This window comes from Acipenser ruthenus, chromosome 16 (assembly GCF_902713425.1).
Source record: "Acipenser ruthenus chromosome 16, fAciRut3.2 maternal haplotype, whole genome shotgun sequence".
In the NCBI taxonomy this organism is placed as follows: Eukaryota; Metazoa; Chordata; class Actinopteri; order Acipenseriformes; family Acipenseridae; genus Acipenser; species Acipenser ruthenus.
Genome location: NC_081204.1, coordinates 11,138,522 through 11,162,483, shown reverse-complemented (window position 1 = coordinate 11,162,483; position 23,962 = coordinate 11,138,522). Strand labels below are relative to the sequence as shown.

The 23,962-nt window shown below is 37.8% G+C and overlaps 1 protein-coding gene across 2 annotated transcripts in view; it reads right to left on the bottom strand.

Annotated features, from left to right (window-relative positions):
* Positions 1–23,962, bottom strand: part of LOC117963410 (plexin-A1) — a 197,925-nt gene that overhangs the window by 12,442 nt on the left and 161,521 nt on the right. The window contains exons 13-27 of one of the 2 annotated variants that reach the window (XM_058988788.1): positions 23,301–23,452; positions 22,918–23,038; positions 21,424–21,560; positions 20,231–20,398; positions 18,458–18,551; positions 17,436–17,675; positions 16,760–16,903; positions 14,525–14,759; positions 11,547–11,689; positions 10,346–10,602; positions 6,717–6,783; positions 2,789–2,935; positions 2,294–2,453; positions 1,811–1,917; positions 794–890 (exon numbers count right to left, since the gene is read on the bottom strand). In XM_058988788.1, the coding sequence (XP_058844771.1) occupies positions 794–890; positions 1,811–1,917; positions 2,294–2,453; positions 2,789–2,935; positions 6,717–6,783; positions 10,346–10,602; positions 11,547–11,689; positions 14,525–14,759; positions 16,760–16,903; positions 17,436–17,675; positions 18,458–18,551; positions 20,231–20,398; positions 21,424–21,560; positions 22,918–23,038; positions 23,301–23,452 (2,269 nt within the window). The remainder of the gene's footprint in view (positions 1–793; positions 891–1,810; positions 1,918–2,293; positions 2,454–2,788; positions 2,936–6,716; positions 6,784–10,345; positions 10,603–11,546; positions 11,690–14,524; positions 14,760–16,759; positions 16,904–17,435; positions 17,676–18,457; positions 18,552–20,230; positions 20,399–21,423; positions 21,561–22,917; positions 23,039–23,300; positions 23,453–23,962) is intronic. The other variant, XM_058988789.1, reaches the window with a different exon arrangement.

Genomic DNA, 23,962 nt, shown 5'->3' with positions numbered 1-23,962 from the left:
GTAAACACAATAATTTGCAAAAAAAAAATTAGATAGGCAACAAGTACTTCTCTGAACCAGGTTCTCCTGTCAGGTCAGTCTTTAAAGGAAAAATGGCGCCGAGATCTGCGATTCCAGTACTTTTATGCCGTCAGGGGCATCACAGGCTCTGCGAGTAGCTTTGATATATCTTATTCAGGTCTTTAAGAGGTAAATACCCATACAGTACAGATTACATTTCTTACTTGAAAGGGAACTTTTAACATGACAAGCTTAAGTAAGTTCGGAGCTCCTCAGATCAACCGACAATTGAGAACGTATCAGTTTCTATTATTACGTTTAGTATTACTGTAATTTGAATGTTACATGATCCAATGGTTACAGCAACAGAATTGTAAGATCTATGGCAAAGCGGCATTGGCAGAAACATACCAAAGAGTATCAAACACTGAAAGGAAATTCTCACAAAAACATAAATCATGTCTGAAGTAGCCTGCTAGGGGCATCACACATTACAATTCAAAATGTTTAACTGCTGCAATTGAATTGTTTTCCATGACTGATGACAACTAACATTGCAATTTAATTGCAATACAACATTTGCTAAAAATCATTTTCTAATAACACATTAGTACAGGTTTTGCACAGCTAACTGAAACAGCATCTTCGCCCGTATGGTCACGTATGTACAAAGATCAGTGATCACGACATAAAATGGAGTTGTCAAAACAAATGATGTTACATGTAAAGAGACTGCAATATATAAAAGGAAATGGAAGTGCTGATAATTGGATGCAAGGAGGAAGTGGTTTACCATATCTGCTAAGTGATTTGGTGAAGGTAGAGGAGTTGGAGATGTTGTATGCAGAGTTCTGCTTGGGTACCAGAGCAATTAGAGACCCATCAGTCACCTGAAGAGAAAGGGAAATTGCAATAAATGTATTCAAATATACGAAAACTAAATTTTAAAAGCCTGCAATTTCATGTTAAAATAAAATTAGCAGTAACCCTTTAATCCCACCCAATATGTAAAAAAAACCACAAAAAAAAACACAACAATCCCAGATATTCTAAATATAAACCTATGATGTCATCTGCCTCAGGACACGAGAAGAGCATTAGTAGGTTTAGTGGCCTTCAGTTGCTTTAGTAACTTCTACCACAAAACAATTAGTTGACCAAGCTATTGGGGCTAGTGTGTCAGGGTCCACATACATTTGGAAACCACTGTGAAAAAGATTGTCTTTGGTTCTCTCTTGCAGCATCCGATACAGATATATACAGATATTGTATTTCTTGCTCTTATTGTATTACTTGTATTGTAACGCTTGAAATGTTTTTGCTTACGATTGTAAGTCGCCCTGGATAAGGGCGTCTGCTAAGAAATAAATAATAATAATAATAATAATTATAAACAGGGCTTCATACCTCTTTCAAAATCTGGTCCCTTGAAACTCAAGCAAAAACTAGGTTTGGTTTTGTTCAATAAAGTGTATGCATTTTGTCTCTTTGGAATGGGTGTTTCATTATTAATAAAATACAAAAATAATACATTTTTAAGGATTATGATGATTAAGCAAAGCCAAAGGTGGTGGATGTTAAATCGACCTTTACCCCCTGTACCAAAATCATTACATACCTCTTCACTTTCCTGTTAAGGAGATATTGAGCTAGATATAGTACTCGTGTATTTTGCCCAAATTCCCTTCATTGATTTTTACGTGTATTAGAATAAGCTACTAAAAGCAGCTGTTGTACCATGTCTAGTAATGTCCACTTCCCATAGGTGTGCACAATAAGCCCAAGTCTCCGGGTGAGCACCCTGGCTTACCTGGTAGTGTGCCAGGGTGTTAAGTCTCTTCCAGTCGTTGTCGATCTTGGTGGTCACATCCTCGTCCTGCAGGATGATCCTTGCCATCCGGCCCTGCCGCCACTCTGCTCGGGGGAGAAAAGCACCAGAGAAATGTGTGAAAGGAACTCTGGGAGAAGGGGGGGGGGGGATGATAAATGTTTCCTCAGCGACACCTGGAAATCATTTCAGCCTGGGACAGACACAGGAATTAAATGGGTCTTGATCCTAAACTCTTGTTCAATCTCAAGCCAAGCCATTCCCTGCTTCCCTGTAGGACACTCTGAGTTTGGAAGTTGAGATAAATGGGGTTCTTCAATTAACTTTAATGCTAATTACAATGAATACAATTACCTGGTCATTTATTGTTACTATTAATTATAAAACGTCAGGTCACTAATACAATGTAAACTGAGTTTTTTATTTTTATTTATTAATTTTTTTTAAACTCTCAACATGGCTTACCAAGATCCATGTCCCCTGCTTTGGGTCTCTGCGAGTATGGCATCCCTTTGTATACAGCATCTAGCAGCTTTTCCTTCACCTGGGTGACTGTGTCGCAGTTTAGACCCTTCACAGTGACTTCCGTGGCATTTTCATTCTCTGGATTCAGGCAGTGGAGAGTCTGAGAGAGAGGAAGAAACATGTCAGTCTTCGGAAAGGGAAAACATCTGTGAAGACTTCAGTGCGCTTATAATGTATGATTGATGAACTGCCAATGACAAGGGAAAGGATTTTTGATGAAAAATGGTTGTCAGCTTTCAAGTCCTTAAATTCGCCTTGGTGCTTGGCATATTTTTTTGTTTAACTGTTCTTTCACAAAAAAAATGGAAGCACACTCTGAGACCATGCTAAGCGCTATAATCCATTTACTTTTTCAAGTTGTCTTGAGAAATCTTTACTATCAGTTTTGTCTGTATGAAAATAAGACACCATTTGTGTCAACATTGTTCTACTGACCAGGGTCTTGTAGTCGATTTGCTGGCGGATCAGCTTGTCCTCACTCAGGGAATATCGGGCTTCGCCTGTGATGGAATCTATTGGTCCCTTCTCCATCTGCTGCTTGATGGCACAATACAGCATGAACAGAGGCTCTCCGGCACACTCCTGAGAGAAAACAGACAGAGAGACGCCTCCAGTTATCAGGACTAATTAGTCTTCACATTACATGTGCCACCACCAGGAGTTCAGTTCCTAATGACCGCCTTCTCTTCCCTCATATAGGGTGAAACATGTCAGTCTTTAAACGGCATTAGTAATCCATATAGCAACACTCAATGAAAACAATATTTGATTAGGATGTCTTGTACACTGAGTTTTGGAATTAAATCAGACTCCTCCTTTCTAAAACCAATAGTATGTCAACCTTCCAAAAGACCTCAAACAGAAACCTGTCTACTTTTAGAAGTTGTACCACAACACAGCTCATAGCCAACATCACAAACATTACAATATAACGGACATTCAAAAAGGGCAAACACTAAATTAGCAACAATGCATTACATCTTAAATATCCCGAAAATGCAACTCTGTGTCCAAGTTAAGCCTGACCATTGAGAAACCAGAAACAGATTACCATTAAAAGACAACTGAAGCAGAGGAATTGACAATTCATGTAAAAGTCAATATGGTGTTAATCATATAGCAAGACTTTGAAAGTAAGGCTAAACGGTGCCCACATACAGCACAATTGTAGTTTCATTTCGTTTGGATTGAAGACAGAGCTCTACAGTATTCTAAAAATTGTGTAAAACCTCTCAATTCTTTGCTCCCTTAAACCCAGTCATATTACACAAGTGATACACCTTAAACTTCACTTCTTGGTTCATGTCAGATTATTTTTTACCAAAGTCCAGGCCATATTGACAACCATCCTTCCAGAGGGTAAGGTGCAAATCATAAACATGCCACAGGCCCTTATATCACACAAACTTTGAGGAAAGAAGCGAAGTGTACAAAGCAATGCTGCTGCCCTTCTTTACTGTCAAAGTATTCTCGGAAGACAGAAAAAGAAAGCCCTTTCTATACATGGAACTCCACTTTTGGCTCAACGTGCAGACTCTGTCACCATATGTTGTTAGCATCTCGTTAGCATCTGCAGTAATTAAAGAGACAGCTGCTAACGAGCAGGAACATGCATACATCATCCCAAGACCTTTCCGATAACACGCTTGTCTTTGAAATTATCTTTAATTTGAGATTTTGGCTTCATTAAGGCCATTTGTCAGATATGGGATAAAGTAGGTTGTTATAACAGCCACATGTTACTAAGCGAATTAGGATAATGACCACAGGGGTGAAAATCTTCACAGTTACCTGCCATAATTTGTTACAGAGATAGGAGAAAGGGAGAAGGAGAAAATGTGCTTTATGAATAGGCCTTGTACTGTAGGTCTAAAGTTTCACAAAAAAGTTAATGATTATTAGTAATTATTATGATTATTAACAACACTTTCTTAATTATTTTTCAGTTGAAATATGTCTTGCAGGGCCACTGAACATTTAAAAAGAATGGGAAAGACATATGTGAATATTTTTGATAAAACTGAGTCTACAGCTTGTGATATTATATAGTGCAGAAAATCTTAACAAAACAAATGCTCTTCATTTATACCAGCAAAAAGCTGAACACATTTCAGTCCTCTTGGAGCCTGTACAACAAACTACTTTTGTCTGTCTCAGAGTGCAATCTTAACATAGGGACTGCATACTCTTTTGCTGCATGTTGGACAGATTATCCCATCAGTGTACGTCTTGTTCACGTCCTACTTTAAAAGATTGGCAGTGCTTGTTGCTATTCTTTCAAACAAACGAACAGGTACTTTAACAAGATAAGGATATGCTTAGCTATTAAATCAAAACGAAACAGAAATGTTTAAACCTAATGCCAGTACTATTGTTAAAATTATTTTCCACATTTAATCTGAATTTGATTCTTAGAACAGGTCAGCACTCACATTTCTGACCCTATAAAATTTTGACTTTAGTGACTTTAAACGCATGTGGCACACATCTGATTATTTAATCTGATTTGACGTGTATGTAGATGAGCAGGTTGTAACCTGCCCCCTACCACCCAAACAACCCCCTGTGCTGCACACACACACATTTAGTATGGAAAGAAAAAATATGACTTGGGTTTGAGGAACTGTACAGGGAGATGTTGATTCTTTGATTGAAATTTGTTAGCGCACAAGTTGGGGGAAGAACACAGCAGTAAAAGACAAAAACATGTCAGTTTTTTCAGGGAACACAAAAAGATATAATATCCAAATTACATAGCTGAAAGGACTGTGTTTTAAAATAAGTAGGCTTCCATTTAGATGTACTGTAGTTGGTTTTGTTGGTACAGTACTATATTTTCAACAGAAGTAGTAGTTTAATTCAGAACTTGCCAAGAGACGACTGGGCACAAACAGTAATACAGTACACTTTTAAATCTGGTACGTATTGTAGCTATATGTAAAATTCCCCATTAACGACACAATAGCAAAATGAAATCGAAATGTTACCCATGCACAGAACAGCGTAAACCATAAAAGGCAATGCAATTTAGCAAAAGATAATAAAAAAAAAACAAAAAAAAACACAGGTTTGTAGAACTAAAACAGAATCCATGGGCTTTGTATCAGAAAACTGGTGATGGAGTCGGAAATCGCGTGTGACGGGTAAGTGCATTAATTTGTTACATATATATATAATGGGGATTGATTTTACTATTATACAAGGACGGTAAAACACGACTGATGTGTATCTGAGTGTCATATATCCGAGTGCTGACTGTAGCCCAGTGGTTTATATTAAACGATAGTCTATTTAGAGGGAAACTTACCTCAACATCGTACGTTTTAGCCTTCATACTGGCATTAACTGTGCCTTTCAAGACAACAAGCGTACCGTCATATAAGAATCATTGAAATTTCCCTCATTTGAGAGAGTTTTCTCCCGTTTCAATTATTGTTCTTCCCTTTAAAAAACGTGATCGCTGAAAACATTGAAAGTGCCATGTTGTTTGGAACCAGTTAGCAACCGTTTCTAAGGAAGTGAGTGTCAGTGACGAAAGCACTAAAGAGCTGTATTTAGTTGGGTTAGCGAAGAGGCAAAGAAATCAAGAAAAATAAAAAGAGGTTTACTGTGAAGTTTTCATTTGGTCTATATTATAGTAAATTGGAGGTGTGCCTTAGGCATACGGTAGGTAAAGTAAAAAGGAACCATGGAAAGAAGTCTATTGACTAGATTTACTTCAGCAGGCACCTAATATCTACATTTTTTACTTCTGCTATATTATAGTTTCCAGCACATCTCATTACCGTGTGATTAAAAACAAATAAGGGCTGCTGAAAAGGAGTAAGCCGCAGAAATAAGATTACCAGTTTTGTTACAACCTGTATTATTGGGAATAAAACGATCAGAGCCAGACTGCCATACAATACACAGTATGTATATCACTGGGTCTAGGAGGTATGGTACAGTATATAAAATACTTTAAAAAAAGTGTTAGCTTTAAAAATGGAAAGAGGACTTTACGCTACATGACTAAAAAGGAATGCCATTTAGCAAAAGCGCTGATAGGAAATCCATGGAGATCTTGAATTGGAGGCTGTCTGTCTGTAAACTGTCAAGAAATTAAAGCTGTGGTAGCAAATATATATATATATATATATATATATATATATATTTTAAACCTTGTGCTCGGTAAATGCTTTGCCAGGTGTAATGTAAAAATAAATAAATAAAAATGACACGCAAAAATAGATTCTGCAGCATATTTTATTCTCTTTCAGCTGAGAACCCTAACATTTAATATAAAATATAGTAAATATATCTTTAATAAATAAATAAATAAATAAATAAATAAATAAATAAACAAAACCTTTTATGAGTTTACCTTCAAAAACTTGTAGAGCAGGAATGTAAACCAATTTGTCAGCATCTTCTCTGCAACAGACTCGGTCCTGAATGGGGATAAAGCAAAAAAAGTTGAAAAGTTGAAAAGTCAAAGACTATTAATATCTTTCACACCTAGTCCTCTTCTCAGTGAACTGTGATATATTCCTTCCCAGGAACAAAAAAAATAAATAAAACATTACAAATTAGGATCCTGTCATTGCAGACTTTCTCAGGAGCACCTGAGGCACTCTCATTTGGGGGGAACAAAGCTGTTGTTCTGCTTAAAGTTTAAAGCTGTGATGTGAAATTAAATTTAGAAATCAGTGCTGCTTGAAAGAATCTACAGCAGGTAAGACACAATCGCAGAAATCCCAGTGCTGGTGTGTCACAGCATTCCGGAAGAGCTGTCAAAGACAACCAGAGGAGAACATCTGCTGCTGTATATTTTGATTAACCCTTCTGTAGATTTGAAGTTGGTAATCTGAACAACTGACAGTTTGACCACAAAGCAATGCTTTTCAACCTCTCATCTTGCATCATTATTTGTTCTTCCAGGAATCCATAACCTCATGAGAGAACTGAACCCAAGGTGTCTATTTTGTATCTTTGCATCCCCTATTGGATTAATGTTGCCTTTATTACAGGTAGATAACATTGGTGTGTGTATGATGTATTGGGCATATGTTTGTTATTGCAGTGGTTCAAAAACTGACAAAGCAATCTTCCCCGAGCTGGTGAATTAAATTGACAGAACATTTCCTGTTTTTGAGGTTACTGTATTTTACCACTTACCACCTTCAGCTCAATTGCAGATTTCTAAATATTATCCAATAAACAGGGGGTGATTGTAAGTTTCAAAATTCCGGAATCAGTGGATGGGGGTCCTAAATCAGGATACCATGGTGGGCCACGAGACAAGAATGTTTGGGAACCCATCTTACTGTGTTCAGTGGATCCGGGGAACAAGAAAAAGGAAACACTCACAGAAGAGGGTGATATGTTAAAGGCACCAAATGATGGGGAACATGATTCAGGGCCTACCACCAAGGAGTGTTCAGCTGTATCGACTCCTATGATTGGTATAGCTTTAACTGCTTCACATTAGCACTGTTACTTGATCAGTCTTTTATTGCATGGTTAAAAAAAAAAAAAAAATCACATTGGAGCTTTTCCTCATCAATTACTACTCCCCAAAGAATGCCTGCCTTTAAACAAAATAAAAACAGAACCAGAAAAAAACACCAATCTTCATTAAAATTCCCTAATTAACATAATTAGGTAACTTCTCTCATTAAGCATACGATGTGCTACCTAAAACCTGGTGCATAATAATGACCTCCGTAAGGTCCCCAAGAAAAGTAATTAAAAGCCTCTGTAATTAACAGACCATGTTGCTTTTATTTTGTTAACAGCTCGGTAAAGACTATTGAGAGATACACAGTGAAACGCAGCTCAGGGGTGGACTTGGGTAAAAAGCACTTTTTTTTTTTCCTTTAGTGCAACAAAACCCTACATAATTATACAATTTACAGCTAGTTTCACAGACCCCGACTACCATCAATCTTGGACAACCTAATGTTACCTTAGGTCACCTTACATAATGCATGTTTAAAATCAAAATTACTGGAGGCAGGTTGGGAATTATTTCAGTGTGGGTTTTAGTGATTTTTAAGGCTTCATTTACACATCTGACAATATACTGCAGTTGTTTGTATATGTTCATTGTCCAGATGTTGTTATAAGCAACACAGCCGCTGCTTAACAGCAACATGTATGTCGTTGTGATGTCACATCCTCAGCAGTTGCCCTTATCCAGCTACCGTAAAACTTCCATTAAAATCGCCCACGAATGCACCCAAAAGTCTGTACAGTGCGCTTATCAGTTTTACAAGGCAAATTCATTCTCTGCTTGATCATGCCAGCGTTTATTTCCCCGTGATCATAACTAGAAGAAAATACAGCTGTATGAGGATCATACAAAAGAAGACATAAAAAGAGAGCAAGGGAAGTGAATGTAAGTATAAAAGGAAAAAAGGCAGTGTTTAAATGGCTTCTTTTTAGAAGAGGGGTGTTAAGGAAAACTGATGCATTTAAAGGTTACATAAGGACCTTTCACCTGCTCACTGGTAAATCCATCTCAGTTACATATGTGACAGGAGGATGATGGGAAATGTAGTTCTGAGAGGTCCATGCGGATACATGAGGCAAGGAATGCATTTAAATTTTAAAAAAAGTGGTCAAAATGTAAAAAAAAAAAAAAATGTAAGCACACACCTTACGTAAACAGTTATAGCAACACATGGGAACATGTAACACATGGGAACATGTAACACAATAAAATAAAAAAGGTTTTTCTTTTTTTGAAATGCACAATCAGCATTACAATCGTAAATGTAATGAACTCTACACACAAGGGACCGATTTCCTCCTGGAAAGGCTACTTTCTCATTTGCATTTTAAGTGCTCTAATGAGAACCTACCCTATAACCTATAATTTATGTTATTTTTGTTGTTGTTATTTTTTAAGGAAAATGAACAAGGGTGCACACTTAGTATAGGTAAACTGACTATGTAATGCTTCACTACATGGTTTGTTCAAGAAGGTAAAGATTTGAACTTGGCCGCCCCAAATAAAAAAAAGCTAACATTTGTAAAAAGCCCAAAGTTTAAAGATACATTATTGCCTCAAAATGGCAGACTGGCCACTTTCTCTCTACACTACCAGTAAGGAAAGTGCAGTACACCACTTGCTACTTTAAATCATTGTAACACTAGTGAGTGTGGCTAATGGAAGTAACTGAAGGTTTGCTTAATCACTTTGAGTCGAAAAAGCCCATCAGCTTGTAAGGAATTGGCACCTCAGCCAATTGAATGGAATGGAAAGGCAAGGGCTGGACACAAACTGCAAACCATACAGTTCCAAAACAAACATCTTGCCTTTCGAGAGGCAAGTACGTTATGCTAATGACAGTATTTCTGAACTCATCAGCCGCTAGGAGGTGATCGATTACAAGCTACATCTGTTAAGGGGATGCTAGAAAACAGTAACTGGAGTTCTGAAAAGACACTGGAGGTGATGCCAATGCAAGACTATTGCATCCTTAAGGACATGGGCTCACACTGATGAAATTAAAAAAGAACCATGTACTAATCACTTGTTGGAAATCACAAAAAGTAGGCTTTCCATAAAAGCAGATCTATATTTAGGAATAGTAAAATTATTTCAAATACTAAAAGCCATATTTAAATTAAAATCACCAGTGAATGCATTAGCATTATCTCAAGTCTTCCCCTCCTCCCTCTTACATAAAAAAACCTTGACTTAATGGCAAGTACAGCTTGCATGAGGCAAGGGAGTTTTGAATAGGGTGCATTTAAAATACTGTGCTACTTTATAACTCTCATTATTATACTGGTGGCATGCAATCAAATATTTCAGGAGGTCCGTACATGCGTTTTCAATTAAGAGAATACATATCACTACATGTCATACAAAAGGACATTGTATGTATATTTAGACCCCAAGTTCAAGGCATATCCTACCATGCCTGGATGACTGAATAAATAGCTCCGCAAAACAAGTCGTAAAAAGCTGCTGTGAGCGTGATGGCATCTCGGTACGTTTACCTTCTGAGAAGCAGCTTGGGGTGGTTCTTGCTCTCCAGGTTCTTCTCAATGAGGTCTGAGAGGAGCTGTTTGAGGACTCCGGTGGCGTACTCCATCTCGCCCTGCAGTGCTGTCATGATGAGCGATGCCACGTTGCCGCGGTCCCGCATCGAGAAGCTGCGCTGGGCCTCCAGGGTCCTGATGAAGGTCAGGAGGAAGTGCTTCTTGTTCAACAGCTGCCCGAACAGTGTCAGTGCTTTCTCAACGTTGGCCTGGACCTAAACACAGAGAGAAACAAACAAGGACCTTCAGCTCTCTGAGGGAGCACAGAAAATAAAGTACTAAATCAATAACCTGTTCAGAGTTACACTCTGTTTAAAACAGACTCCTGCACAAGGGATTCATAATTCACAGGGGTCAAGTGTGCCTCTCCTAAACAATTCAGGCAAGTGTGAAAATACAAATACCAACCCAACAGCCTAATTCCCTAGGCGGGCTAAATTGAACATTAACTGCATGAGAAAGCCGAATCCAAAGGGGGTGCAGAGAGCACTGTAGCATCCTGCGCGCAACACTGAAAACATTCCTCTGCATGCCCTGCTGGTTCCTAATGCTGGCACCTGTCAGTTTTAATTGAGGGGAAGTTGTACTCTTGATCAATTTAAAATTTCCCAAGTTAGCTGCAAATGGAATTCAGACCAAAATACATTAGCCAGCCTTATCCTTGTCAAAAATTGCATGCTGGAGAAATGTCAAATTCACTGCATGGTTAACAGTATTCCCTGCTTTGCCTTAATGCAAGGGAGGCTCCTGTTAAACATATTTCAGAGATAGATTCAAAGATTAGCCCCCACACCACCACCTTTAATTCATAAATGTTATCGTTACTATGCAGGTTCTATTAAGAACTATTAAAAGAAATAAAACAAAAGAAATGTACTGGTTTGAACAGACTCTTCATAACCCTCTCGCACCGCCACCTTTTGTTTAATAAATAATCTTACATTTAGCCCAACTACCAGGTGAAGTACACTAGGAACACGTATAATACTTTTAGATTTTGACCTATGAAATTAGGTTTCATTATACTGGATGAGGAACTCGATGGACCAAACAGCATCTTCTCACTCTCAACATGTTCTTTTATTACTTGTAGAAACACATGAAAGGGTCGGTAGGAGAAGTGCAGGGTGGATTTTGGTGAATGTGATAGAGTTCGTACCTCCATCTCTTTAAGAACTGGATGATCTTCAATCCCTGGGAACAGCACTCTCATGGCATAGGTCCGGTAATCCAGGAAGGGAATGCCAGAGCCGTCCAGGTCATTCGTCAGCTCGTGGATATCCGTCTGAAGCTCGGCAAAAGCTGCAAAGACAGGAAGAAAGACTCCACTTATTTGCTCTGGAACATATGACAGCAATTTGTATGGATGAATTTACCGTATGCAAAAAAATATGGTGAAGATGAACGTTGATTTACAAAGAGTTCGCTGTACATAACCTTTTTTTTATCCTGGAAGCTCATTTTTTGTTAGCATGGAACTACAGAATGGGAAATTGGAAAAATTATACGAACACGTGTTGTACTGTACATATCTCAGACAACAGCAACTGAAACTGCAGTTAACTGAAAAAAATACTGCAGCAGTGGGATCCAGGAACCAAAAAAATGGTTAACGCATATAACAGGGCAGAGGCTGGGCACAAACCAGCAACCACGCACACCGCAAGAGAGCATGTTACCACGAACCACTGTGGTGACAATCCAGAACACCAGTGTACCACACAACACTACCCATTACACATACTTTAGCAGACGTTGATCTGAAAAGTATAGCACAGATACATATTCAAAATCAATAAATCCAGTGCATAGGCTTTTTATAGAAATACTGGACAAATATATATATAGCAGTCAAGTCAGAATAAAAAGTAATGATAAAAAGATGTTCTGAATTACTGTGCCAGAACACGTTAAATGCACCAGTGCTGCAAACAAAGGTTTTTATAAACCCCTCCTGCAGCCAATGGAGATAAAACCAGGAACTGAAGATTATACCTACCCTTGGGCCATATCAATCCAAAGTCAGGTTTTTTTTTGTATCACAATATGATAAAAGCAGAACAGACAAACCAGTTGAACTAACATTACACATATTTTCTTTTTCCCCCACTGTACCACCTCCTTTAAAAAAGGTTTTTAAAAAAGGTTTAAAAAAAGATTAATAAACAAAACTCAAATCTTCTTAAACATTCTTCTTTTCTCATACACTTTTTTTGTATTAAATCACTACGAGATAACAGATGCTTAGTGGCACCTGGTTCAAATTAAGCCCAGTGCTGTCAACATCAACTGGGAGATAGTAGAAAAAGGAGGGGGAAAGTCTAAATTGCAACTCTTTTTATCCCCCTCTTGAGAAGTAGCAATACACTTACACAAACCCGCTGTCAGCTTGGTCATTCAAGATGCCTTTTTACAAGATGAGCATCGTTGGATTACGAGGGGAAAATGTTTTCAAAAGTAATGCTTTTCCCTTGAATTGTAAAATAGACAGTAATTAAACCAGACTGAGCTCAACTATTTGTAGACATCAAAAATTGTTGCTTGAAAAATGTTCTAAATTGAATACAGAACAATAAACATGTGTTTATAATAATATTTCAAATGCAGTATACATATTAACCACACACTTTAAAGCATTGTTCTAATTCTTGAATAATCTAACAAGTGAAGCATTTATATTGCTGTATTTCTAAAATGGTGATTACTCAGTTGTTGAAGTTTGAGATATACTTTCAATATGAACTTTTGTTATTTTTCAATAAGAAAAGAAAAAAGATATTTATAGATTCTGGCAACAAGCAAACTAAAGTTAGATTCCTGTGTTTCTATGGAATATAACCCATGGGAGCAAGATTCCCATGTGAAGGTAAAACTGCCAAAAATGGTTTGCATTTCTTTGCTGCAAGGGAAAAATGTATTCCTCTGCTTGTCTCTCCCCCCACCTCTTGTCTTGTTTTGTTAATCTGGTTTTTTTGTAGTTGTTTATTTAAATCAGATTTTTCACACCTGTCTACATGTTGTTTCCATCCAGCTATTTCATCAGCAGAGCAGGATCTAGTATAATTCCCTAGTTATATTGGGGAAAGCATTAACCCCCTTTCAGCAAAGAAAGCCCCCTACCTCAGCATGTGATCTAATAAACCTGACCCTATATGTAGGCCTGGTTCAGACTCGCATTGGATGCTTAGTGGCAACTTAATATTTTATTTAACGTCTCAGCTGTTCAAAACCATTAAAATGATCACATATGCATGTTTTACTGTATATGTATTGTTAACTCCATCACTACAATGTAATAAGATGTTTTATTTATTTAATATTATACCAGTTATTTGAGCTTATGCACTCAGTCATGCTTTCATATGAAGTTTAACAACTTGTTTCCATAATGATCTAATAGGTATTTTAATTGTAATCTATTATTATGCTTCCAAAAACATGCAGAACAGTGATGGCACAAGCTTGGCTTTGTCTTTTTCCCCTTCTGGTTTAAGAATCTGTTGCTTTAGGGGCAAACTCAATTTTTAATGCCAAACTCTTTATATGCTGCAGCTTTCATCTCCCTGTGCCAAAGCTACATTTGAGCAGGGCCCTGAAGATTTTAAAAAATGGGGATGGGTGCTGGGGGGGGGGGGGGGGTATTATAAACAGTAAGCTCTATCATTAGGCAACAGCAGACCACACACACACACACACACACACACACACACACACACACCGATTCTCTTTTCCATTAAAAGCTCATTCTTCTTATAGGCCCATAACTGGAATACCTCCAACCAAAAGACTCCTCCAATCACTCCTTCTATCTGTGATTCATCTCCTTTGGGTAACTTCTCTGGTTTCTTGCTGGCTGTGACTGAAAAGGTCACCACCCGAGGACATCCACACTGTGATAATGGCCAATTACCCGCTCTCTGCTGGATAGGAGCTGCAGTCGTGCCCAGTTGTTGAACATTTTTACTACAACCCGACTAACAATCCCCCCCACCCCCTTGTGTTTTTTTTGTTTTTTATTGCGTGACAAAGAACAAAGTAACAAGAACTGGATCTTTTTAAGTAAGGTATTAAGTAAGGTATTAATCTGAACCAATGATCTCCTCCTGTTCCGCTGCCATGGCTCTCGGTGGCTCTTACCTTCCTTGCACTCCAGAGCCACTCGGGACTCCAGGTTGTCCATCTGCAGTTGCAGGCGTTTCAGGGTACGGTCGGCGTCGCGGGACTTGCGCTTGTAGGCGATGAGGACGACGATGATGATGAGCAGCAGCAAGCCTCCGCCTCCACCGATCCCGATGATGGCCGGAAGAGTCAGTAGGCTGTCTGAGTAGATCTGCAGCGTTCCCGGAGAAAACTCGAAACCACCAGCTTTAATCTGAGTTCAAATCAGAGCAGGGACACTCATTGCATACACTCAGCATGTATTATTTGTATACAAGCAATACAATATTAAAAAAGGATGAGGTGTGAAAACCCATGTTCTTCCCTTTTATGAGCATCCTCATTGAGCCCCCTTTTCTTGTATTGTCAGGATATTTAAGTACTGTAGGTCTGTTTCTTTCTTGTATCTAATCTAAGTGGTAGGTCACATGGCCTGGTTGCAGCAAGAGCATAGGAGTGAAAGGGTTCTACAGCACAGGAAGTGATTTGGTATCAGGAAGTAGCAGCAGCAACTTGTATTTTTGTCGTCTTGTCTTTGAAATGTCTACATATACTAAATTGAAGTATAAAATACAATAACCGGAGCATGGTTGACAGAACGGGGCCCGATGGAACATACTGTATTCCTGAAAAGGAAGGCATTGCCATGCCTCACTTCTAAACCCACCACTTAATTTCTTCAGCACACTTCTCATCCCAAACCTCCAATATGAAATGAAGATGTGTGTTTTAGCAGGGAGGCTTGACACCACTTTCCTATCCGAATCTGCACTCCTGCAACATTTACTATCTTTCTCCATAAACAATCTACAGTTTTTTTGTCTTTACATTTACCAACTCGGACTAATGCCGCACTTCTGAGCTGAATCCAAACAGCTGTCATGGAAACTGAGTAAACAAACCTCCCCATCGTTTCAAAACAAACAGCCCTCCGCACTGACTTGCAGCCAGAGAGAAAAGCACTCCAGGATATTAAACCATGCAACACGTCTTTTTTCAATGCTATGTGGGTCAGTTTTACAGAGACACAGCAAACATCTGTGCAGCTTCAGCAGTTAGTATTTGCTGTAAAAGATACCAGACTGCTTAGTAATGCAAAACACACCAGTATTTGAATTTAAAAACAAAGCTGAAATAATAAAACCTTTTTTTTTTTTTTTTTTTTGCCAGTTTTAAACTGTAGCACATACCTGTTTACACAATGTACTGCAAATTCCTCAACCTTGGAAATTTAAATATGAAATATGTATGTATTATCTTTAAAGCAAAAAAAAAAATAGGTTCATGAAATATTTATATACGATTATAAATCACATACGAGAAGTCAACCAAATCACTTAAGGGTTTGTGAAAATTCCAGTACGCAGATGTCCATCTATGCATAGAACATACACCTCAATTTGAAACTTAAAGTAGTTTCTGGCTACAATATCAGCTTTTGCAATTTATGATAAAAGTGAATATGTCATATCACACAGTTTGAGCAGACACAACAGAGCCCAGACTACCTATACACAGCATATTAACTTATAAAAGAAATCGGTCTTGAGCAAAACCACACTGACAAATCAGAATGCACAATGGATATAACCTGACACAGCAGTTACACTACGTTGTATTAAGCTCTAGATTAGATTGGACCTGTTAAACTCTGCTTCTGCATTAACAGTAACTCCTAATAATCCATCTGTCTGTGCCTTTCTTTCAATGGGTAGATAAAAGGAAAGTCTTTACTTTTAAGGAAGCAGACTCCCATTAGGCCAACAGGATTATTAAAACTGGCGAGCATCCACAATTCACTTCAAGTTAATTTTTTTTTTTTTTTTTTTAATATGCTCATTAAAGGCACCTCATTCATAAAAAAAAAAGTAAAGATATATACGAGAATATTTCCTGCGACCTGGAGTTTAAACGTTGTCTTGTACCATAACAATTAAAAGTTGATTTTACATAATTAAAAAAGTTGTTACATTGAAAATAACATCTCTTTAAGTAAGCGTTTCCTGGAAGTAGCTGCAGGAGCTGCATTTGACAGCATGTGTCATTAGAGCTGAACTACCTTTGAGGAAAGTGAGGCTGACTGAGACCAAGTTATGATTACACAGATTATTATTATTATTATTTTTACTTTGTGAGATACTTTGTGAGACTGCATCTTTATGAGAACGACCTACTGGATAAATCCGAGGCAGTTTCATGATTTTAAAAACTTACAGTGACTTTGTGCTGGCCGGTAAGGTTTGGCCATTCACAGAGCAGCTGTGTCTCTGATACAGTGGGAACACAGGGGGTTTCTCCAATAAAGACGGTGTAATTCAGGCGGGAGTTGCCGGGGGCAGCCGGGATCAAGTTCCGTCCCTTAAAGAACAAGAATACATATGTCCAAATTACTTACAACAATAGTACCTATTATGAACAAGTCAAACGCACACATATCAATAAAAGTAAACATTCAAATCACATCATTGTTAGTGATAAACACCTCAAGCAGCAGAACCTGGTTCAGGCATTGAAGCGAGGCCACTGGTTTACACCAATTACAAAACATTATAACACTTAACTCATCATTCTTTTCAGGGGTTAATCCCGCTTCTCAACTACTCACATCCAAGATTATCTTTAGCTATATATTATAAATGATTTAAAAACTTAACACAGCAGAAAAGACAAAAAGAAAAAAAAAACTTGGCTCAGCCATCTTGTATTCAAGAGGGAGTTAAGACAACAAGTAACATAATGTATTCATACAAAACTGTTGTTTTAGTCTGTAAATCACATATGTTGTATTCCCAGTCAGACTGCCTCTATTGTTTGTGTGAGTAGAGTAGTAGGCTGGCTGTGATTGTGTGATTTATATATACGTAATGAAGCTGCTGTATCTTCTACCCACCTTGAGTATGAGGGGGGAGCTAGGTTTGAGCTCCAGGGTGCCAGAGGGGCTGAGTTGCTCAAAGACCGGGTTTGGAAAGAAGTTGAACCCGGTTCCATTGACGACCAGCACAGACTGCACATTGTCCATGATAAACCCAATCTCGTCCGGCCGCTCTCCGCTGTCCGGGATGAGTTTTTCAGTTTCAGCGATGGAAGGAGCGTAACAAACCATGGTGGTGTCATTGTACACAGTGCAGTTCTATTAAAGACAAATAGTTCATTGACATTATTACAAAGACCTGACCAGCGCACTTTCAACTGATGTATTAATTAATTATATATATATATATATATATATATATATATATATATATATATATATATATATATATATATATATATAGCATATAAGCTTAATAAATACCACTGACCAACTGTGTACAGTGATAACAAGTGTGGTGAACTGGGTACCAACAGTAGCTATATTTGAAATAAAATCTATCCATACTATAGGGTATGTCACACTGATATTATACATACTGTATCATAGTGTCTTAAATGTACACTCCACAAGGGCATGTGTGTGTGTGTGTGTATATATATATATATATATATATATATATATATATATATATATATATATATATATATATATATATATATAAAGACATTAGATAGTTAGTTATTGTCTTATCCTATCATTCAGAGGATAATACAATGTATTCATATAATAAGGTTTTTACCTGACTTTGGTAAACAATTATATTCTCCTTCCTCTAGCCATCTCATATCCTTTCAATTATATAGAATTGCTCAAATAGAAAATATTCCATAAACAAAATGATACTGGCTGCCACAGTCTATATGAAAATGTAGCTAAATGTTACTCAGAGCTTGACAAAAGATAGATTTCCCCATACTCGGCATATGGTCTGTTGACATTTAAAAAGATAAAACTGCCAAAAAACAATTAAATGTCTTGACTAAGAAAGCACAGGCATACTGCACAGAGCATGGTTAGATAAAGCAGTCAGCACTTACATTGAAGGATTCGGTAGTGCCGTACTTAGCTCGAATCTTTGGTTCCTTAATGGTGGCCAAGTTGGTGCCTGTTATGGTCAAAGAAGTTCCACCACTATGGAAAACAAAAGAAATGGTAAACAGGTCAATGTTCACAGTTAGTATAAACCAGTGGGCAAAGACAGCTGGAGAATAAATGTGCTTTAAAATTCTGTACAAAGCCTCTTCATTAGGAATAAACCTAGAATTGTATCCGAGTACCTTAAGAGTACATTCCCATGTTTTGCGAGACAATAAGATGAATCATGTTTCAGATGAAGCAGGTAGATTATAGTAGATTGGGATGCCTGACAGCTCACCAATGCCCATCATTCAGATAAAATGTATTTATACTCATTTCAACATTTCTGATCCCAACTCCCAGAAAAATTGGTATTGTAAGCATATTTTAGTTTTATTAACCAAAATAAAAACACAAATTTCAACAGCAACATCCAATGGGCATCCAGCACGGTACATCAACTTCCAAACATTTATCCGAAGTTGCGAACAAATCCTTTTTTTGTGTGTTGAAGCAAATTTAGGTCAGAAAGAATTATCCTCAATTTATCAAAATGGGGGTTTATTTAGCCAGATGGAGCAGTGTTCTGTGGATTGGGTTAAAGAGATGACCATCTTCTGCTTTGAATAGCATCCCTGACTGGCCTACAAACTACTTCGATCTGATGGGAATGCACAGCTGCTCATCTGTAGAGCTTACTTGTGGGAGTTACTTTCACTTCCTATCAGTGTGTTGAGGAAGATTTTGGCTTCTTTTGACAGGGAATGCACTGGGACCAAGAAAACTGCCTCCATTGGTTTATCTGTATTGCCCAGATGCACTTTAATGCAGCTCTGAGTTCAGGTTGGGGTATTTTCAATAAAACTGGCTGACTAAATGTGTGACCCTTAAAATACCTGCAGAAGTAATGCAGAAACTGTCCACGATGCCACTTTTCACTCAACGCCATCTTGAGGGCTAAAGCAATACTATTTCTCAATTGACCGCTGGACAGTGACAAGCAGGACCATTACATTATGCATTACTCATGCAGCATTATACTGTAGTATGTTTCACAAAGCAGCAAGTGGGAGGCAGTCTGTTATTGAACAATAGCATCTTCCACAGTGACTCAACCTTGAGCTTATAATTGCAACTAGATGGACGGTATCAGCTCCTTATCTAACACTAGAATCAGATGTGCGGTGATAGCCTATGCGGCAGGTTGTAATTTACTCCAGATCAATGCCAGTCTTGTGTACTTTAGCCTACCTGAACATAACTTCAGTCAACACGCAATACTATTGGATATTTGACAATAACCCCAATCACCGTTCTTTTCTACTGCACATACATATTCTACTTTATTTAATTTGTATGATGTTTTATAATTATTCATTAGTTCTTTGTTTTTTATTATAAAAAAATTGTAAAACTGACAAACCAAGTCAAGTATGGAGTAGACAGTAGTTTATAGTTTCTTCAAATTTGACTTTCTGATTGAGTTTAAGTTATGGATGACAAGAAAAAAATATCTGTTGTGACAAATACACTTAAAATGTTTGTCTTATTATATAACAAATAGCGTTAGATTGAGTGTTTAAAGTTACAGACAGATTGGTTAAAAAAAAGAAAACTATGAGTATTTATATATTAATGTTTATTTATCCAACTCAAGTCGCATTGAAATTAAAATCACTCTTCGAAGGGGACCTGACCAACGTGGCAGTCCTGTTTGGTTTGGTTGAGGTTACCTGGCAATGCTCCACTCAGGCTCTATTCTCAAGATGGTCGGGTCATCTGTGTAGTTGTATTTGACCTCTGGGTTTCTCAGCTCGGCCCAGTTGATATTCACCATAACTGGGGCCCCACCTGGGATCTGTCCAGCAGGGGTCACACACACAATCTCTTTGGCACTTCTCCTAAACAAAGAAAGAAAAAAGCATCTTTTTTAACGCTTGTGTACACAGATTTAGCTTGTCATAGCATCATAAGGTTCTGCTATAAAATATTTAAGATTTAAGTTAGTGCTGGCCAGGTCCTGGAGGTGTTCCCTCTACACTAGACTACTTTTAATGCTCTCAATAAGTTATCCTTTTGTATAGTACACACTCCTATTACATCAGTGCTACAATATTGCATTAAGAAAAAAAAATAATGTAAATCTTCATGAATGCTCACAATTTACTCACAATTTACAAAACTGGTTTGCAGAGATGCACTCAGTGGTTTAACTCAAAGGGCAATGAAGTGAAGACACTGCCATATGACTTGGAATGGAGGCGGAATGCTGTCTGCAGCCATCGAGAACGGTTCTCATACAGAGCTTCCCTGGGGTCACTCTGCACTGTGTTACTGTGCTTCAGACTCACCATGTGTTCTTCTGACCTGGCACACACAAACCTTTATCTAAACCACAGTGGTGTCCAATAATTCATAGTTTTGGCAAATTACAGCTACTATTTCATATATCTTTCGGTTTGGTAATATCTTAATATGGGTGATACAGTACTAGTGTGACCCATGTTTGATAACAGACTTCCAATGACTAGCAATAAAGGCTCAGTTCCCTAAAACAACCCCATACTGGCTAAATAAATTAATTATAAAGGTAACTTTGAAACCCTACTAAATTTAGAAAGTTTAAGTGTGAATTAAAAAGAAATGGACATTATGGAAACAGAAATGGACATTATGGAAGCTTCAGTATCTATTCTTGGTTCAGTCAGTGAAAATGCTAAACACTTCAAACTAATTAGCAGTATGTTCTAAGTGCAGTCAAATGCAGTTATCCAAGCCTCATCTTCAAGGGAGAAAAAATACTGATATCTATTCTTTAATACTGCAGTGAAAAATCAGTTTTTATTATCTAAGTCAATGCAGATAAAAAAACAAAACAATGGAGAACATAAGGAATTGGGAAAACACATTGATTAAACAAATATACCTCACAAATCTGCAGGGGTGAAGCCCAATGTTAGCTGTGATGGTGCTGCCTGCATTGAGATGGTTCCCCTCGATCGTAATCTGGGTCCCCCCAGACAAGGGACCTCTTGGTGGGTTAACGCGGTAGAAATTGGGGGTCTGGGAGAGGTGAAAAAATAGAAGGAAAATGACTATTGGCAGGAAGAAAGAGAGCAAAAAAGGGCAAATATAATTGAAATCACAACACTCAAACCATACTGTTGGCAGTGTTCATTAAAATGTATTTTTAAACAGCTTGTTCTAGTATGCTATTCAAGAGGCAAATATGCCAGCTAATTCCATAAAACCTTTGTAACATATTTAATAATGTGCATTAATGATTGATGCAAGCAATTACTTGGTGCTTGTTGGGTTTACCCCAGCAAAATGTAGCTGCTGGCACCAGGCCTGAATTGATCTGTTTTGTAGATATTTCATTCAGATAATTTCACTAAAAAGCTTGCTTGCATTTGTAGCATATTCTATGTTACTGGGTTGTAAGTCTATTACTTGTACTCGCAGAAAGTGGTAAATACTGCACATGCACTGTACTTTAAAATACTATAGTGCAAAGAGCTCTTCTAAACATGTTGAACTGATAACAGTGGCTAAGCCCATCATTACAATTACTGTATGAATGATAGTGCTTACAAAAGGTACCAATTAGTGATATAGCATTGTAATTCATTGCAAAATGACCTCTTACTTCAATGGAGTCTTTACTATGTTCTCAGTAATAACATTATTGCAGACCAGATTCCCATAACTTCTTTGAATATGCAAGCTTAGACAAATCTCTCTACTGTAAAGGAGTGTTCTTATTCAATTAGTAGATTCCTGCTAATAGCTGGGTTTCAGTCTTTGATTATAAGGTCTCCCCAATGAACTGAAGTTCATAGTGTTATTGAACACCACATAAAAGCTACCAAATTGATTGATGTCTGTAAGAAGGCTAATAAAGTGGAAGTTTGTCTGAGCAACCTGGGGATCAGGGCATCCTTGCTTTACCCATCTCCATCCAATTAAATCCTTGAGTTTAAAGCAGGTGTGTAGCATCTTACACAGTAGATGTGGGTTCAATCTCAGACAGTATGGACTTCAACAGATAAAGTAGGAGCGAAGTCTAGAAGGCAAATGTTTCATAAAATTGTCTTTTATAACATTGAACAGGACGCTGTAGAGATTATGAGTCAGCTGGTATGGTGTTAGAATCACGACCTAAAGTAAGCAAACAAAGGCCAAATACAGATTAAAAACCAGTCTATAAAACTCAGTCGTCATCTCGCTCAAACCGTATCACACCATTCCACCTGCAGTCCAATCCCAGCTGATCTAGTTCTGCTGCCGATGGAAATGAACAAGGTTTCAAAGAGCTTTAAAACTCTTTCCTCTAGTTTTGTTTAGGATTTTTATAATTGCAGAGTGCTTTTGATTTACCTAAAACCAAGTACTAACATAGAGTCCATGTCACACTTACCACAAAGGTGAATGGTTTAGGAGAGACGGCCTTGTAGTCTGGGTTGCAGTCTCTCACACACACTTCCACGTGTACTTCCTGGGCTCTGTACCCAGTGGCATCTCCAACCTCACACACAATCCTGAGAAGAGATAAAGAAAAGAAAGAAAGTTACCATTTAATATCGAACAGACTCATGAAAGCATGGGCAGTGGAAGAAAGACCGCAACTCTTTAATGCAAATACATATTGTTTGTATGTATGCCATGCAGACCCATCATACCACCTTTCCATTACCGGAATATATTTAACACACTTTGCTTTTAAGAAAAGTACCCCCCTCCCCCCATTTACACCTCCCACCCAAACGTCTTTCCTTTTACATTGGACTTCACTTCACTTACTGTTCGGCACTGATGTACTCTGCTTCAATTGGGTTGCAGGGAACCTTCCCCACTCTCACACCCGATTGGATATCTCGGAACTTCAGGCCCAGATTCTCACCAATGATGGTGAGCTTGGTCCCGCCTTGCCTGGGTCCAGTTTCTGGAAACAGCTGTAACAATGAAGACAATACTAGCTGTAGAGGTGGGGGAAGCGCAAGCTGTTTTAATAATATATTGAATCTGTCTGTCTCTAAAATGCTCTAAACATACAAGCTTCCATACAAATGAAGTCTTCCCTGTGGGTTGTATCTGCTGAAAAAAGATTTGTTAAGAAAAAAAAAAAAAACACACACACACACAACACACACATTTCAACCAAATCTCTCTTTACAGTATTATTGCTTTGGTGTGGTTGGCCTGCAACATAACAGGATTGGGCATTCTTCAATTGCCCCAAGGTTAATACTGGGAGCTTTTTAGTAATTATATTGTTGTAATTGCAAATTGTATTCATAGGGGTAGTGGGAAAAGAGACTTCTAAATGAAAAATAGTGATAATTTGCCTGTGAGGCTGCAACACGAAATTGATAACGAGGAAAGACAAATAGTAGCTACAAAAAAAAAAGGATAAAAGCAGTCCAGGTTTATTTATTTACTTATTTATTTATTTTTTACATAAA